Below are 16,928 nucleotides of genomic sequence, written 5' to 3' on the forward strand. Positions count from 1 at the left end.
ATCGACCGGATGCTGTGTCACGGATGTGACTCATTGTCCAGCTTCCTCATTTGAATGCTGTTAACTGAAGAGGGGAGGCTGGCCTTCAGGGAGAGGTGGTGGCTGAATTAAAGGCCAGGAAACAGGTCAGAATTCCAGCAGCTGTCTCAGTCGGTGCGTTCCAGAAATGTCTGTGCTGTTGGCAAACCCAAGATGGTTTTCAGTGGCACCTTCACAGATCCTTAAGAATTTAACAATTTTGCACTCATTTTCATAGTTAACGTTTATTTATGGCAAGTTTTCACTTCGTGTATTTATGTTTTCTCTTTGATATAGGTATTTAAATGAGAAAGGGTGATTGATTTAAAGGAAAGTGTGATATGAATTATACTGCATGAGGCAAAAATTACAAAAGCTATAATAGAGTGGTTGAGATGTCTTTGGCAAAGCCATTCTCACTGTTGCCCTTTTGATGGTTTCCTCAGAGCCTCTGTGTCTTGTTTGTCTCTTGCAGACCCTGTGCATGGCCCACAGAATGTGGAGATTGTGGACATCCGAGCCCGGCAGCTGACCCTCCAGTGGGAGCCCTTTGGCTATGCAGTGACCCGCTGCCACAGCTACAATCTCACAGTGCAATACCAGTACGTGTTCAACCAGCAGCAGTACGAGGCTGAAGAGGTCATCCAGACCTCTTCCCATTACACCCTGCGGGGCCTGCGCCCCTTCATGACCATCAAGCTGCGGCTACTGCTGTCCAACCCTGAGGGACGGATGGAGAGTGAGGAGCTGGTGGTGCAGACTGAAGAGGATGGTGAGTGAGGGAGGCCGGTTTACTGGGCAAAGGGGGCTGTTGAACATACCCATAGGACCATGCTAGGCAAGGATAAGGCTTTTATCTTTCCTGTATGTTTAATCTCCCCACCTTTTCTCAATATTTTCAATGAAGGACCACGCAGGCTGTGGATTGTACACCTCAGGGGACACTGTTCCCAAGCACAGTGCAGCTCTGTTGTCAATATGTGCTCACAATGGACTCTTCTGCACCTGCCTCCCTCTTCTCCCCATCTACTGCCTCCTCTGCCCATGACTTAATGACACTGATGCTTCTGAAAGGAAAGCATCAATCCTATTCTTTAAACAGGTTCAGATTAGAAGTCTGTATTAATCAATGCTTACAAGATCTTGCAGGGCTGAAGCAAGCTCCTCAAAAGATTGCATGTGCTCTAAACCAAATTGAATTCAGGACAGAGAAATTTACAAGATTGGCCTACAGTAGCCACCCACTGAGTCAAGTGTAGAACAGTGCAAAAGATCTATCCGTGCTAGAGACCTGAAGGATCCAGCTGAAGGCCTGGAGTCCCCGGCAATGTCCCGTATGCTTCTGTATTAGCAGGCTGTCTGTTCCAAGCGGTCAAAGGGTTGGCGCTAGAGGCTGGAGTTTGTGCTGGCAGGCTGAAAGGCCAGTACTGCAACCTGAAGAATCGATGTCTAAAGCCAGGAGATGATGCCCAAGGAGAAGGTGAAGACCAGAGCTCCTCTGAGGAAAATCATCCACAATGAAGCCCTTCCAAGGAAAATCAGCTGAAATTCTTCCCTCTCATTTTCCTTTCTATATTGCAACAACAATCCTCCTTAAAGTGGGGTTTACATGCCCAGAACCATGCTGACTCAATTCAGCTGAGTGCTCCCACTCAAGTTGACAATCCACCACCACAAAGTTAGACAACTCAATTCTGTACAAATCAAAAGAAGAAAGTACTGCATACATATGAACCCTGAATGTAACCAGAACTGATTATTCACCTGGAGGTCTTACAAGGATCTCAAACTCAGAGTTTTCAAAGATAAGCTAATCTCTGATATACTGACTTCTCACCCTATGTGCCTTGTCTCAAAGAGGTACATCTGGAGCTCAAGAAAGAGACTTGAAAATCAGCTCAGGAGTCTTCATTTCCCACATCCCTACACACAAACGTCTAATGAGCCTATTTCCTATAGTTTGTCTTCCATCATGCCTCTAACTTGAGACTCCCAGGATATGAAGTCTCTTGGACTCCTAGAACACATCACATCCTGCCTTCCTGTCCTTATCTATGCTGTTTCTTCTGCTTATAATCACCTTTCTATCTGTGTTTTCAGGACAAACTCTATTCATTTTTCAAGTGTTTGCTCAGACGTTACTTCCTCCAGGAACCTTTCCTTGACTGCTATGAACTTCTTGGGTGTTCTTTCCCAGGATCCTACTGCAATTTGCATGTAATGCCACCACAGTATCTCATCCATGGGATAGCATTTGCCAGTTCTAGAACTTAGTCTAAGAAACATCTCTCCATGGCTAGACTTCAGGTTTCCCACCATGCATGCTGCCTCTGACATTGTGCGTCTTATTTAATTCTCCAGAATTTGACTCTGAAATGCCTATTAGTGTGCAAGGGATCGATTCAGGGAGACTGGGAAGGGATTGGAGGAAACAGAACAGGAAAGGAGACAAGTCTCATGTTCTGGCCAAGTCCAGCAAAGATGTACTGCAACCTGAGCCTACGAGAGAGCTCTGCTGGGTTGGCTGTGTGTCACAGATATTCCACATCCCGGAAGGGAGCTAGAGCTTCCCCTTGATCTGACTCCATTGTTTCAGAAATATTCATCCCGTTCCTAGAACAGATAGAATCACATAGTAATTGAGAAGGGAGACGTGGGAGACAATTTTGCCTGAGGCGCACTGCTTAACTTCTTACTACCTCAGTTTCCTCATCTCTACTCGTACTTAGTGATAGCACCTACCAAGTAGATTATTACGTTACAAGGGATGGTTTAAAACATAGGTAATAGGAAGTAGGAGATAGATAAATCTTTCTTAACGGAGAAGGAGATTAAGGGACAGGGAGAGGAGTAAAGGAAGGGAAAGGAAATGAAAAAAGGAATTAAGAGGTGTTATATGGATGTACCAATTCCATGAGAGAAATGTAAACATTATGTACTGCAAGCATATACGAGAAACAGATAGGACTAGGAGGGACAAGGCGTGAAAAAAAAAAGGATTTAAGATATATTTTGCACATATACCAATTCCCTACAAGAAATATAAACATTATGTACTACAACCATTTACTAATAAAAAAAGAAATTATATTAATATCCAGAAGGTTGCAAATTTTCAATAAACACAGCTACTACATTTGCACTAAGTCACAAATTTTGTAACATTTTTAGCAAAGGAACACCCTGTAACACAAGCAACTCAGAAACCATGCAGCAGCTGCTCTAGAGTAGAAAATGTGACATAGACTCTCAAAGAGTAGCAGTGTCCTTGGGGCCAAGAGGGTGACTTAGTGACAGTTGAGTTATTACAGGGGATCTCTAGGTGTTAAACAAGGAGAAGCCACTATTGAAAATCACCATAATGTTTGACTGAGGAGCAGCTCAGGCACATTCTTTTAAAGGCCCCACCCACCTTGGAAAGCTCTTTAAGGATGTTATGGCTTGTATCTCTCCAAAGCTTCATGTGGTCATAGGTGGTGATTTACAAAGGTAGCTGGATCTAGAGTGGGAGATGCTAGGATTGATTCATGATGCGATGCTAAGATTAAGGGTTTACCCTCCTGGGTGTGAATGCTGTCTTCCCTAAGGGTTTATAGCCTGGGTAGAATATAAGGGACAGAAAGAGGGCTGGTGTTGTCACTTGGTGCTTCATTACTTTGCTGGTCACTGCCTTCTGCCTGTCATGAACTGTTTCTCCTCTGTGATGTCCCTCTGCCATGGCACCCTGCCTTGGAGCCAGCCAACTATGCACTAAAACCTCTACAAACTATGAACTACAATAAGCCCTTTCTCCTTTAACTTTTTGTGTTGGATATTTTGTCTCAGCAATAGGAAAAATAACTAAGACAGACGATGATGAACTCCCTGTGTACCAGCAAATCCCAAGTCCCAACTTTAAGGCATGCCTTAACATCGCTCTTTCTTATTCTTGTCACTGAGAGAAAACAAACAAACAAACAAACTCCAAAGCCTTCACCAAAATAATGTGTGAGTGGCAATGTTTTGGTATTAAATTTATATAAACATCATTAATAAAACATTGACTCCTACTCTAGGAGATGTGTGGGCACTTACATATTAAAAACATTGGCATACAAGATGCCCGGCATTGGTAGCTCTTCTAAGGGCCTAGCTCAAGAACTGCTGGAAGGTCTCAGCACAGTGTGAATGCCCTCCCTTTGCCACGATTAGGCCCGTTCTTCCTAGAGAGGGAGGAGATATATTTCCATTTGCTGGGGAACTCATTCACCTGGAGGACAAGCTCCGGATGGAGGATGGCCCTAGTTAATTAACTGAATATCCCCTCAGGGAGGCAGAGAGCAACCTCTGGAATTGAACTAACTGGCTCCATGCTGCTTTTATCCATGCTCCAAAATTGTCTTCTGGGGAATTTGTAGAATGTGTCATTTCAGCATCCCATGCTTTGGGGAGCCTGCAAAGTAGTAGGTTGCTAGAGAGAGAAGTTCATCCCCCACCCCGAGCCCCATGGCTTCATCTGGGAAGTAGCTGGTGATAAAAGACTAAAGAAATTCTTATTTTTCTCTTTCCAGAAATGTCTCAAACAAAAAAAAAACCAGAGTTCCGTCATTTCATGGTTACTCCTCAACTTTTAACCAGATTATATCCAAGGTTGTGAAATGGACTATGTGAGGCCTTGAACGATGAAAACCATATTGTAAAGTGGTCTCATTTTTGCTACCATTTATCGAACATTGTATATAACAAGCTAGGCACTAATAGGCTTGAGATATATATATATATATATATATATATATGATGACTTGTATTTCTTTTGTCCAAGATTTTATTGTAAAATGGTTCAAAGCTGTGGAAAAATTGGAAGACAAGTACAAAGAAGACCTATAGACCTTTTACCCAGATTCAACATCTATTAACATTTTGCTAATTTACTTTTGTATGTGATATATATATATATATATATATATGATACGGAAATACCATATATACATACATATTTTTAACCATTTGAAAGTAAATCATGACACTTAACCCCTTATGTTTTAGTACACATGACTTTAAACATAAGGACATTCTTCTGCACACCCACAATACTGTATAACATCTAAGAAATTTAGCATTAATTCTAAAATAATTTAATATATATTCATACATTGATTTTTTTCATAATATTAAACCTAATTCTACATGATGAAATCAGAATGTAAGACATTGTTTGGCAAAATATCACGTGGGTGATGGTTTATATTTCTCACTGTGTTTTACTAGGAGGTACATAAGATAATAGAGCCTCTCTATTGACAATATTACAGTCACTTAATTACCTCGGGACTATCCAGTTCCTCCAGTATAAATGCAATACCTTTTTTCTCTATATGAAATTTCTGTGCTGTGATACTTTGAGATGGTGTAAATATTCCATTCCACTGAAATTTACAATCAGTGGCTTTACCACTACTCGATACCTTATCCAAATCAACTATTACATTTGTGCTTACCAAAGGATGACTTAAAAATCTATGATTCCCTCTACACTTCTTATTTAGCATTCTTATTTATAGAAAAGGTACTTTCTCCTCATTTTCCTCCCTGTATTTAGGGTACTTATTTATTCATAGATTCATAACTCACTGTACTAAAATCCACCCCTATCATTCTTTCTGATGCTTAAAATTGTCTCGATTATGGCTAGTGGAATTCCCTTTCAAGCTGGCTCTTAGGTTCTTTTGACATTTCATCAGCAGCCTCCCTTGCTGCTGGCACAACACAATATTCTATACTATCTTTGTAATGTCCATGGCCCTGACCTGAAGTCAACCACTTACCTAAGGACTTTTGGTTGCTTGCAGGGGAGAGTGGTATTTTGGCTTGAAGATATACATTTTAGCTGGGTTCAGTGGAGCAATTTTGCTTCCAGCTTTTCCAGGCAAGAAGAGCTAGAGAATATAATTTGTCTGTTTTAAATCATGAGCTCATCATGATTCAAATCCAATACCTCAGAATCTTTCTGCACATTCTGCACATTTATCTCCCTTCTCCTACAGTGAGAACTCTCTCAACATCCATCAATTTTTTCATTTGTTTTATGATGCATTATACATAAAATAGTTTCAAACTTCTAACACCAGTCCCACCAACAAATAATATATCTACTAAGTTAGGTTAAAGATTTTAAGTTTTGTGTCCCAGGACTATGTCTCACTGAGGTATACAGTTGTAATACTGTGTTCAGAAGTTCAAGGTGTTTTTTCTCTGACTTGTTGTACTATCATTTTAGTACCCAATTAGGCTCATTTACTTCAATTTTGAGATTTATCTTCCCTCTTTCTTTATTTTTTAAATGTCATAGTTTTTAACATCCAAAACAGTTCCCTCTTTCAAAAGTCAGAACTTTATAAAAAGGGACACTGTGAGAAATATTACTGCCATTCTTACATGCTTTGCCCTGTTGTAATGCACACTTGCAAGGTAGCTATTTTCATTCATTTCTGGCTTATCTTTTCTGTAGCTGATTTTGTAAAATGTAAATATTTTCTTTCCTATTATTTCTTATATAAAAACTAGCATAATAGATATACTTTGCTCCTTGTGCGTTTGTTCACTTAGTGTATCCTGAAAATCACTTCATATCAGTTTGTACAAAATTTTCCCATTCTTTTGATAGCTTTGTGATATTTCATTGTTGTGTAGATAGATATACCTAAGTCTCCAATGGACAGGTAGATTGTTTCAATTATTTGCTATTACAATGCTGTAGGAAAATAGCTTAGATAATATGTTTTTTGTTATTTGTGGTGATATATCTTCATGATAAATTCTTAAAATTGGAATTGCTAGAGTCACAGGGTAAAGGCAATAGATGGATACTCCTTCCTAGTAGTTGTATCATTTTCCATTTTCATCAGCAGGGCAGTTTTTAAAATATTAACACCAAATATGAAAGAGGAAGCTGTATTATTTTCACTTTTGTACAATAAGGAAATTTAGGATCCTACATAATTTTTAGTAACATAAAGCTATAATGGTTATATAAATTATAGTGTATAATATATTGATATGTAATATGTTTAATCATATAATAGACATGTTATATCATTCAGTGTGATAATTCAGCTAAAGCTCATGTGCTTAACTGCAAGAAAGACTGATATATTTCAAAAATGAGTACCTTTATGTACGTTTGTAATGAGACCAATCATTTGGTTTCTTAGGCTACAATGAACAAGAAGGAGGCTGCATGTTGCTAGGGATAGAAACATCTATAGTAATAAGGTATGACATGTAAAATCTGAAAAGAGAAAAGTAACAAGAAAAGCATAAAGGCAATAACAAGGCAATAAGTGTTCTAAAGTTCATAAGTCCTAAGGACATAATTCATAAGTCCTAAGAACATAATTTCATTACAGTTCAGCACATTACAGTTGATTACAAAGATGGTCTTGAGATACTATAAGGGATAAGAAGGAATACAATTATTTTTTTAGATGTCCACTATGAGCAAGGCAGTATGCTGGTATTGTACGTTCTTACAGTCAATCATCAAATACCATGATACAGATTTTATTGCTGTTGTGCAAAAGAGAAATTAAAAGATCCCTGAGTCTTACCTGAGATCAGTTAATATATAGTCCTATACCTGGTGCAAACCTCAGTTTTTTATGGTTTATTTTTCTCCACAGCTTACTATACATTTTTTAGAAAATTATTATCTATCCTCTAAAAAGAATGTAAGCTTCATGAGAGTAGAAACTTTGTTTTATTTACTGCTTTCTATGCTTCAGCACCAAGAGCAGTACTGGCTCATAGTCCATGCTCTTTAACTATTTGAGAAATGAATGAATGAGTATCTAACATCAAGGTCATGTCCCTTCCATGATATCACAGTGTCCTGTGTGTATGCACATTGTTTAATAAGCTGCAGATACATATGCTGTCTTTTTCTTATATTGAAAGCTACTGGTTTGCTAAAGCTTACCCTTAATACATCTTCCCACTTCCAAATTATTTTCTCAGAATAGAAAATAAGAGTAGATTGAAATTACTTAAATCTCTCTTTTTCCATAAGACTTACTTTGGTGGTCCCTGAAATACTCTGAGTGCTCTTATTTTTTTTAAGTTAATTTCAAGCCTCTTTATGATGAACCAATCAACCAACAAATATCATACCTGAAATGTAGGGGCAACCCCCCCTCATAATAACCTAGATGGGGAAAATAGGGTGTGAAATTCCTGTTGACTTGTGTGGGGCTCTGCTTTTGTAAATGCTTCCTTACTACATGTCAGAACTGCCCTCCAGGTTCATCAACAACATTAACCCCATTTTTCAGATATGGAAATGAAAAGGAGAGGAGAAGAAAGAAAGAGAGAAGAAGAGAGGAGAGGAGGGGAGGGGAGAGAAGAGAAAGAAGGGGAAGGAACAGAGGAGGAAAAGAGAAGGAAGGGGAAGGGAGGAGATGGGAGGGAACCGAGGGAGGAGGAGAGAAAACTTCTCTTGATCAGACTCTGTCCTCCTTTATGTTGAAATGAAAATTTCCTTTAAATTACCACCTGACTTGAAGGCACAAGAAAACATCTGGTTTAATTACAGTGAATTTACATGAACCTACTGACAAGAAGTACAGTTAAAATTAGCAATTTTAGTGTGTGCTTTTTTTCCAAGAGAATGAAATTATGAAGTAATTAACCTTTGTTGTAGAACTCTGTCAAAAGGACGGAAAGTTTCATGCTGTTAGATAGAAGAAACGAAATCGTGGAAAGTGAAAATGGCGGTTCATTAAGGAATTATAAAGAAAAACAAGAATGGAGGAGGCACAGGATTAGAAGATTTAAAAAAAGGAATCTCACCACAAAGTCTTTTCAGAATGAGAGACAGACAGACAGACATAGTTTAGTCAAAGGAAAGTTAGTCTGTTGCGTGGAAAATCACACCTTGACTTTTGGAGTGGTAACGAAGTAAGTGGGAATGGCCTTGGCCTGGGGCTGAGAGGCCCCGAGTGGCTGATTGATGCTGTGACCGCCTTTCAGCCTCTGCACCCTTGTGCCTACGAGGTGATGGAAGAAAGGAGTGACTCCGAGCACATTCAGAGACAGAGGGATCTGAGCTGTAGACAGGCTTTAGGCTTTGCCTCGTTAGACCGCCTTGGTTAAATTACTTGCACGGTGTACACATCAGTGCCCTCATCTTTAAAATGGGAATGGTAAAACCAGCACCCTCTTTAAGGAGTGCCAAGCCGGAATCTACATGTAAAGCACTCAGGCCTCTCTGCTAAGAGCTGTGTTTAAATAGGGTGTGGCCAGCATCGGGCATCCTAGATCGCGCTTTACTTGGAAGTCGTTCATGAGGAGGACCAAACCAAGGCTCTATGCGATATGTGTTTGCCATGAGCCAGGGACCACCTTAAAATAGCTGTCAGCCTCTCTGTAATCAGAATTATAAATCTCTCTCTCTGATCACATCTCCTGTCTTTCCAGTTCTCTTCCCCATGGCTGTAGCCCCCCAAAGTCAAATCCAGCAGGACCTGCTACTCACTCCTTGCCTTCACCCCTTTCTCTTTCCAGCTTAAATCTCCTGGCCAAACACACCAGTTACTCCTTTTCCTACTCTTGCAGCCTCTCAGCCACACTCTCATCTCCACATACTCACAAGCCTGGCTCCACCTGATTCTCTGCCTAGCGTGGAGCTTCCTTTGGCAGCTGTCTGGCCGCTCCCATTCGGGCCACTCCCACTGGAGCCCGGGGCGCTGTGGGGCAGATCCGTAAAGCTGCCCAGTGACACTGTGTTGCCCTGGTCATGTATCTTCTGCTCTTCCCCTTCCACAGAATGGGTCTCCCTTTGACATCTCTGCCCTGTGTTCACTCTCACCTGATGACCTTGTTGCCTAGATTACCGAGAAAATTAAAGCCATTTGAACAGATTCCCTTATTACCTACAATTTATCCCGGTATTTGACATTTCCTTCTGTTTCTGGGGATCAACCAGTTGTTTTCTAAGTAAAGACCAATTTCTCTACTGTACACACTATGTCCTATTTCCTTTTCTCTACTCAAGGTCATTATTCCAGCACTTGTTTGCTGTCTACCTTTTATCAAAGTTTCTGTATTTGATTACATGTATCACCTCACATCCAAACTCCATTTTTATCATTTTTTAAAAGAGAAAAACAATACCCAGACCCACTTCCTTCCACAGCCACCACACCATCCAATCTTTTCTATATGCCCTTTTTCCTCCCTTTTCTATTTTCTCTCAAACGTACTCAGCCAAAGTAGCTAAAATCCCCACATTCCACCAAAACAATTTTTTCAAGGTGCTCTGTGAACTTGCCAAATCCAATTGTCATTACTCAGAGAATTAGGTATTCTTGTATAATCAATTGTTAGTATTTGGCACAGCTGTTTATTAACTCCTCCATAAAACACTTTTTTTCCACTTGGCTCCCTGCATAGCACTCATTTCTAGACTTCCTGGTCTCTCAGTGGCTCCTCTTCATCTTTTCCTGGTTCCTGTAACATCTCAACCTCATTGTCTTGGGACTCTTTTTCCTCAGATATATACTGAAGGCTGGCCAGGTCTTCAGATACAGACTTTACAGGCCAGGCGATCTCTTTGCAGCCACTTTACTCTGCTATTGTAGCAGAAAAACAGCCAGATACAATATATACATGAATGGGTGTGGCAGTGTTCCAATAAAATATTATTTACAAAAAACAGGCAGCTGGTTGGATTTGCCTGAGGGCCATAATTGCTGACTCTGAATCCACATTCATTTTTCTAATTATTTCCTCCAATCTCTTTGCTTCAAGATCCTTCCTGATGTTAACAATTTCTCCAGTTGATATCACTGTACCAGACTTCTGCCCAGACTTGCAGAGTCATTTATCCATCTGGAAGGCTCATTGGCCTCTGAAATTGAACACATCAAAAACTGGGCTACGAAGCATCCCTCAACCACCAGCAGCCCCACACTCCACTCTCTGAGACATCTCCGTCTCAATTAACAACAGCTCCATTTTATTAGTGGCTCAAGCCAAAAACTTGGACTCCTCACCTATATCAACCCTGAAGCTCTGGATTGCACAGCTCCAAGACAGACAATTCACACTGAAGCACCTGTGACTGGTGCCCTTTTTTGGTGCAAAGAGCACCTGTGGTCCCCCTTGACACCCTCTTGGCTCACCCTTCAAGACAAGAGGCACAAAGATGCTGAGCCATTCAGCCATTTGTTTGCAGCCTCTGCTGCTGGCTTTGGACCCAGGCGCTTGATATCCAAGGTGAACTATTACAGTGGTCTCCTAAACAGTCTTTCTGATTCAGCCCTGGCCTCTGCCTTCCTTTTGCAACACTGCTGCTGGAATGATCTTGTTAAGCCATGAAGTAAATCATATCAACCTTCTGCTCTGAACCCTCCAGTTATTTCTCATGTTAGTGAGATTAAAAAACTCCAAGACTTTACAATGGCTCACAAGGCCTTCAGGTGATCAGAATCCTCATTTCTGGTTGCCTTTGACCTCATCTCCTTCTACATCTACCTCACTCTGTGAATCTAATCATTGTTCTCAAATACACCCAGTGTGTTCCTGCCTCAGGGCCTTTGCACCTGCTGTTCCCTCTGACTAGAATGACCTTCTGCCATACACACAGAGCTGACTCCCTCACCTCCTTTGAGTCTTCATTTCAATATCATCTTCAGGGAGCTTTTCCCAGATCATTTTATTAGAAATTGGCAGGGTCTCACACAAAACTCTTCCCTGTATCATGTACCTTTTTAACGTTTATCATCTTACCTACTGCACATTTCACTGTATCTTTTATTATCTGTCTTCTCCCACTGGAATGTGCTCTACTGAGATGGGATTTTTCTATCTGTTTTGTTTACTGCTACATCCCATACACTTAGAACAGTGCCAAGAAGATAATATGCACGCATAAATACACTATAGCATTAATGAACCTTGAGTCCTTGAGGACAATGTGGAATTTATAATTATTTATTGTACATATCAGAAGGAGATTGTAGAAAGCTCAGTAAGCATCCTCAGTAAGTTACGAGAAGGTATGGCTTCTGTGGTTAGCAATATAACACCGTTCAGAAAGAACAGACTGAGGTAAGGACACCATTAGAAATAGTGAGGATCCTAATCAGTTCTGCAAAAATTCAAATTAGTGATCTCCAGGCTATGCTAGAGAATTCTCAGAGAGCACCAGGGGGATGGGGTGAGTGTCTCTCTCATCTGTCTAGCATCTTGCTAAGCACTTTCTGTATATTAGTATACAGAAGCCCCATGAAACCTCTGAGACAGATGTAGCATTATCCCCCTTTTAAACTAAGGAAAGTGACGTCTAGGTTATACGGTGAGTAAATGAGAATAGAACAAAAGTCCAGAAGGTTTAGCTTCAGCCCATCCTCCGAGTCATTCTGTAATACTATCATATAGGTCTAGGTGATGAAAATAAGAGCTGTAACTGAAAATGGTGACCTGATCACCTTTGTTAAACTGCCTTCCCAAGGAAATACGAAGAACACCTTTAAACCTGCCCTGCAAACTTAAAAGATTGCCATACATCCACACCTGAAGAGATTCGTGGGTTAATGTAGGATGGTGTGGGGGAGGGAAACCTAAGTGGGAAGATAGTGACCCAGCTGGGACTGCATGGAAAGGGAGCACCCCCCTAGGGACAAGTGAAGAGACTTCTGAGCTTAACTACATGAAACCCTCAGCTCTTCCTGAGAAGGCAGAGCATCCATAGAACTGAAGATAGCGAGCTCCATGTGTGGGCAACTTCAGATACCAGTCCACAGGGCAGAGGATGAGAATTCTCACTCAAGGTTGTGGTATAGGATATGGTAAACAAGGAAGGGAAATGGCTTTTCAAAGAAGATGTCATTGGAAAGAGACACTCTTGTTAAAGAGTGTTCCTGGTGGCCATAGGGTATCCCTGGAAACATCTAAAGAGCCCTCTTTCTGTAGAGAATCCCACTGCTGTCTGATTATTTTCCTTTTCTGCTTTCCAAATCACTTCCCCAAAAGACAAGCAATCCCTGTATCTGGCCAAGTAACATGTAATGTCTAATTTCTTCCCTTTCCATTTGAGGTGGAAATAACTGCACTTAAAATAGGATTCATGTCCCTAGCAGAATGATCTAAAAACCAAACTATCATTTACCGTCTTTTAATAGGTTGTACAAAGAAATGTTACTGGACAGAGGAAAAGTGCATTCATTCTCAGAATGGAAATTAACATCATAATGACATTAATTCTCATGAACTGATCTTTGTAAAAGAGTTCAGAACTATTTACCAGATGCTTGTTTAAAGTGTAAAAACTATAAAGAAAAGTAAGGTCATAGTATGAAGCTGGTTACTACTAAATTAATGAGATGTTTACTTGTTTTGTGCACTTGTATAGAATTTATTTCACAATGAAAAGGGTAAAAAGGATGAAAAGATAATATATATAATTTTATACCAGTGTATTGAAAAATTAGGTGACATGAAAAAAATTTCTGGCAAAATATAAATTTAAAAACCTGACTCAAGTAAAAACATTCATATATATTTCTACAACAAATAGAGAAATTGAATCAATAGTTTAAACTTTTCTAGGGTAGAAAATCAGTCCTATATGGTTTTATAAGTCCAATTAGAAGGAGTTTGTAATCCAACCTTACATACACACTTTCCACGAGAGAGGAAAAAAGGAACTTTCTGCTTCTTATGACATTGACATGACTGTAATCTCGATTTTAAAACCAGACAAGATTTTAATGCAAAAAAGAAATCAGATACAAATATTCCAAATAAAATATTAGTGAACAATTTAAAACTGTGCAAAATAGGAAAAATAATCAGTTTATTTCAAAAAATCAATAGTGGTTCAACTTTTGTAAAATCCATTTATGTAATTTGCTACATTAACATACTGAGGAGAAAAAAACATATCATTACTACATTGGATTCAGTTAAAACTCAGCATGATTAAAAAACAAAACAAAATATCCTTCTATACTAGAAATAAAATGAACCTTTTTAACCTGATAAAAGATAACTAATGAAAACCTATAAACACCATACTCAAGGATAAAATAATAGCATCATTATCTTTAAAATAGGAAAGACAGAGATGCCTGTCATTATTTCCATTAAATATTGCATTGATGGCAAGGAAATAAAACAGTTTAAAAATTGGAAAGGATAAAACTATTATTAACTATAGATTTTTTGATTATTTATATAGATAACTCAAAGAAGCCTCCATGTAAATTATTGGAATTGATATTAACATGTTTGCCAAGATATCAACATTAAAAAGTCTACTGAATTTCTTTTCACCTAGAAAGGATTGATATTTTCATTTAAATACACAATTTACAGGGCCGGGGATTAAGCTCAGTGGTTTCGCCATCTGCTGCGCAAGCGCAAGGACCCGAGTTCGATCCCCGGTACCAAAATAAATAAATAAATAAATGAATGAATGAATAAATAAATAAATATAAAAATGAACGCCCTGCATTTTCATTAATATTTAAACTTCATTTTTTACTTTTCAGTTTCACTTCCCTAGTAATCTTTTTGTATCAGTCCACAATGGGTTGGAAACCTTCCTCCTCTTTCTTCCCCCTCCCGTTTTTCCTCCTCTTCCCCATCAAGTTCTCAGTGTTTGAGATAATTTGAGAAGCAGAGGCTGAAAAGCACTAGCAGAATAGTCTCAGTATTCCTCAACCAAGTGGGGAGGAATCTGGGATGGTCATCAACTGTCTGTCTTTCATTGCTTGACATATATTTGGGGGGAATTAACTGACATTTCTTGCTTGCCCTCTGTAGAGACCAACTTTACTTCTACAGCTTTCGGGTAAGAGAGCCATAAAGTGTTTTGTATTAGGCATTGTTCAGTAGGGTGTGTGTGGAGAGGTAGTTTGTCTGTCTCCCATATAAAAGTTGAAAGGCTCTAATAAACTAATAAAGGCTCTAGTAAAAAATTAAGAATGATCTATATCCAAAGATAAAGCAAGATATAAACTCAAAGGAACCAAAATAATGCATATAATCAATAAAAACATCAGTCTTCTGAACCTCTGAAAATCAGCAAGAATAGGACAACATCTAACAAATATTAAAGATGCTCAGCCTCTTTAGTAAATAGTGAAAAACATATATATTCTCCATGAAGTATCATTTTCCACTTACCAGATGGTTTAGAATTTTAAAGCCTAGTAACTCAAAGTGTTTGTAAGGATGTAAAAAAGTAGGAACTTTCAGAACATTGCTTGAGGAAGTAAATGGGAACTCCAACTTTGGAAAACAGTAAAGCTAAAAACAGATGTGGCCTTTAGTCTAACTGTCCTATTCTTAAGTACATTTTAGTAAAATTTTGTTTGTGTTCAACCAAATGCACAAAAAATTCAAATGAGTTCTCTTCTAAGGTAACAACGCTAATGTCCATCTGTAGTGGAATGGTGAAATAAATACAAAAGACGATTTTCATCAACTGGAGACGAATGAAATAAAAGTATGTACATCGATACAGATGAATCTCAGAATGATGTTGGGTGACAAATGCAAAGCTTATAATAAAATACACTCTATGCATGTATCAAGAAAATCTATGCATATATAAAGAAACCCAATATATTGTCTTGGGCTAGATGTGTGTACTTGTAACTACAAGTAAAAATAAAGAGAATGAATACATAAAGTTCAGTGTGGTATCTGATTTTTTGTCAATGAGTGCTTGTCAGTTTGTGAGCCACAATCCCCAACACTCACAACTTAAAGGAGGAAAGGTTTATTTTGGCTCAGTGTTTGTAGAGGTTTCAGTCTGTAGTCGGCTGGGTCCAAGGCAGGCAGTGTGGCAGGGGGCACTGACAGAGGAAGGTTGCTCATGGGATGGCAGACAGGAAGCACAGAAAGAGATCAAAGAAGGAGGGAAGGAGATAGACCCTTATAAGCCATGCCCCACCTGATCTGACCAGGATTCAACTCCCAAATCACATTAAAATAAAACTCATCGGTGGACTAATCCACTGATGTGCATCACACTCCTATGATCCAATCACCTCCCAAAAGCCCCACCTATAAGCACATGAAGCTTTGGGGGAACATTTAGATATAAACCACAATAATAGAGGAAAAAGGAGTCAATAATGATGCTTCAATATCACAAGGGTGTTATTTCTTAGAGCAGATAGTGGGCATATGCATGTTCACTTCATAATTATTCTTTAAAACTCTACAAAATGACATATACTTTTTAATATCATGCAAAACATTACAAAGGAAACTTTTTAATATAATGCAAAAACAATAGAAGCAAAGTAATAAAATCCTAGAAATGCAATTTGCAAGAAACAACAGAAACACTCCATATTTTTAACCAAGGGGAAACACTGCATTAATAAATGAAGATTAATACAATATTACTGAGTAGAACCATTCTTGGTTATAGAGAGATGTTCTTTGCCCCCAAAAGAAAAGAAAAATGCAACTTCAATAAAAATTCTGATAGAATAATTTTGAAATTTCATTAAATTATTCTGAAGTTCTGGAAAACTAAATGAGTTGTTACATACCAGAAGACTTTCAAAAGAAGAATAATGAAAGAGAAGGCCTTGTTCTACTAAGTATTAGAACATGTCATCTCTCCACAATAGAGAGATATTGTCACAGGGAAGCTATAACTTGGTGAGAGCCACACAACATGCCAGGAATAAAATAACTTGACATGGTGGTAAGATGGCATTTTAAATCACTGGGGAATATTCTGACTGGTCAATTAATTGTCCTAAGAAAATTCTAAAGGATTATATTTAGGTTTCTACTGTGTATAGTATGTGAAATAAATTTCCAATGGATCTTAGGGTTAGGTGTAAAAAAACCCCACAGGAATAAGTTACAAAATAAATCATAAAATGATTGTCCATCTATATTGTCTA

General features: G+C 38.8%; 1 protein-coding gene across 18 annotated transcripts in view; it reads left to right on the top strand.

Moving 5' to 3' along the window:
* Positions 1 to 16,928, top strand: part of Ptprt (protein tyrosine phosphatase receptor type T) — a 1,083,111-nt gene that overhangs the window by 691,606 nt on the left and 374,577 nt on the right. For all 18 annotated transcript variants that reach the window (XM_087197882.1, XM_087197888.1, XM_087197890.1 and 15 more), the window contains exon 8: positions 494 to 790. In XM_087197882.1, the coding sequence (XP_087054008.1) occupies positions 494 to 790 (297 nt within the window). The remainder of the gene's footprint in view (positions 1 to 493; positions 791 to 16,928) is intronic.

The sequence above is a fragment of the Heterocephalus glaber genome, unplaced genomic scaffold (assembly GCF_053883595.1).
Source record: "Heterocephalus glaber isolate CG9 unplaced genomic scaffold, H.glaber_assembly_v1.0 deba00001673, whole genome shotgun sequence".
Lineage (NCBI taxonomy): Eukaryota > Metazoa > Chordata > Mammalia > Rodentia > Bathyergidae > Heterocephalus > Heterocephalus glaber.